This window comes from Penaeus chinensis, chromosome 14, assembly GCF_019202785.1.
Source record: "Penaeus chinensis breed Huanghai No. 1 chromosome 14, ASM1920278v2, whole genome shotgun sequence".
NCBI classification, from domain to species: domain Eukaryota; kingdom Metazoa; phylum Arthropoda; class Malacostraca; order Decapoda; family Penaeidae; genus Penaeus; species Penaeus chinensis.
The window spans coordinates 1,711,764-1,714,263 of NC_061832.1; the positions used below are offsets into that span (position 1 = coordinate 1,711,764).

General features: G+C 41.5%; 1 protein-coding gene across 1 annotated transcript in view; it reads left to right on the plus strand.

The window, feature by feature from the left end:
- Positions 1-382: 382 nt before the first annotated feature.
- LOC125032043 (probable E3 ubiquitin-protein ligase HERC1) overlaps positions 383-2,500 on the plus strand; it is a 72,181-nt gene continuing 70,063 nt past the window's right edge. Inside the window, 1 exon segment of the mRNA XM_047623004.1 lies at positions 383-508. Coding sequence (XP_047478960.1) covers positions 504-508 — 5 coding nt within the window. The 5' untranslated portion in view covers positions 383-503.

Genomic DNA, 2,500 nt, shown 5'->3' on the forward strand with positions numbered 1-2,500 from the left:
AAACTGGGCGTATCAGACCCGCAGAAATGTTAATTGTAAATCAGTTGTTTAAATTCAGCGAAAAAAGGCCCGACTGGACCTGAAGCCTAAGAATTAAAGAAGTAAAAGTCGGCATAAAAAGTGCTTTTGCATTTCTTGAAATTTCTCTTGACAGCCATGAATTCCGGGTTGGACTGCGGAGGATGGAAGGTGCGCAAAATATTGCTCGTGCGACATACAGTGAAGATTAGATAATAAAATACGTTTCAGAATGGGACGGACGGCATATACGTAGACAAAGACGTTTTCCTTTATTCATATTAGTTGCTAGTAGTGATGATTTAAGGGCAAGTGGAGATCTCGAGTGCGCGAGCCGGACGTAGCGAGAGAGTTTGTTTTGGTCGTCAGCTGGAAGAGAGAAAGCAACAGAGGGGCACGAAAGACTTCCTGACACCGATTTTAATGTGTGTTAACGACGAGGAAATGACCTTGTTTCCACCAGGAGGACTCAGGAGTGTGTTCCCATGAAGTAAGTGGCTTTGTGGCATTCTGATAACGCGAAGAGCTTTAACGAGTGACAGGTAGGTATCGTATTTCAGGCAGGTATGCGATATGCCTTGCCTGTTTGACGAAAACAAGTAGAACAAATACAGCTAGATTAACTATTGGATTTGATGTTACGGTGTTTATATCAAGTGTTTGTGTATTGTTTGGTTTTGTTAGATTTTACAACTGTACGGAAGCCATATTGTAGTGGTATCATATAAAGGACGTTACGCTTTTTCTCGGTTTCAGTAAGAAGTAACATGAATATATTTTACATTATAAAAACAGCAGGAAAGCTTCGCTTTTATACAAGGAATGTTTTTTTTTAACGGATAAACATTTTATTATTGCATAAGGAGTATGTTTTCAGATGTGTAAGAAGGGTGAAGAAACGTAAGCGTCTCAGAGATACAGTTCAACTTACAAGACATTTCTGTGATTCTTCCTATTTATGCAACAAATATATGGAATGTAGCTTATGTTGATAGGTAATTATTAGATAATTATTGGATAGTTTTTGACAGTAAGTGGTTAACAGTGTCAAATGCCACTATAGGATGCTTGGTTATTGTTGTAAAGTGAGGCATATCTGTTGTTAATAATTGTTATGAGTGTACCTTGCTAATTGCAATAGAGCATTTCGTAGATCTAGCTGTTCGGGAAGTCTGGTGCTCATTACTTTGTTCTAAATAATTACCCATCAAGAGTAGATAGTTTGAGAACACCAGTGCTTCACATCCGCTGTAAGCTGATGGCAGCTCCTACACTTGTTGCCACTCTGGCCAAAAAGAAAGTATATCCACCATGCCACCATGCGTATTCTGGCAATATGAAGCCTGTAGATATATCACCTGTTTGGTGATATATTGTCTATTATATGCATTGGCCTTATCCCTGGAACCAAAGGCAGCATTTGCTAGATACTATCACTGTCAAAATATCAAGATTTTATGTCTTGTGTTATAGATCACAGCATGTTTCAAGTGGATATAGGGAAAGCAGATAGAATTATGTAAGAAAGAAAGCAACAGCAGATGTCTTCCTAAAGTTTACCTCCCATGATAGTGATGTGGACACGGCTGGTATTGCAAGAGCAGAATGGAGTATTATGGCGATATCAGGGCTTATTTGGAAGGCTTTTATTTGATAAATGGTGTGTTCAGGAATTTGTGTTCATTTACTTTTTTTTTTTTTTTTTTTAAAGTTGTTGACGTATTTGACTCGGTAGAAGTACAAAACATTATGGCCAAAGTGTTAAATCCCAAACACCGTAATGAAAAAAACAAGTACAAGTTCTTGGGTTAATCACCAGTTGATAGATAATAGTTGATAGTAGTTGGCAGCAGCAGATAGGTTATATTTGACAGGTAATTGGTAGTCACACCCACACCCACACCCACACCCACATCCACATCCACACCCACATCCACACCCACACCCACACCCACACCCACACCCACATCCACACCCACACCCACACCCACACCCACACCCACACCCACACCCACACCCACATCCACACCCACACCCACACCCACCACCACCCACCCACCTACACCCACCCATCTACACTCACCCATCTACACTCACCCACCTACACTCACCCACCTACACTCACCCACCTACACTCACCCACCTACACTCACCCACCTACACTCACCAACACCCACCAACACCCACCCACACACACAACACAACACAACACAACACAACACAACACAACACAACACAACACAACACAACACAACACAACACAACACAAGACACACACACACCACACACACACACCACACACACACACACACCACACACACCACACACACAACATTTAACAAACACACACACAACACAAACACAACACACACAACACACACACACACAACACACACACACACAACACACACACACACAACACACACACACACAACAAACACACACACAACACACACACACACAACACACACACACACAACAC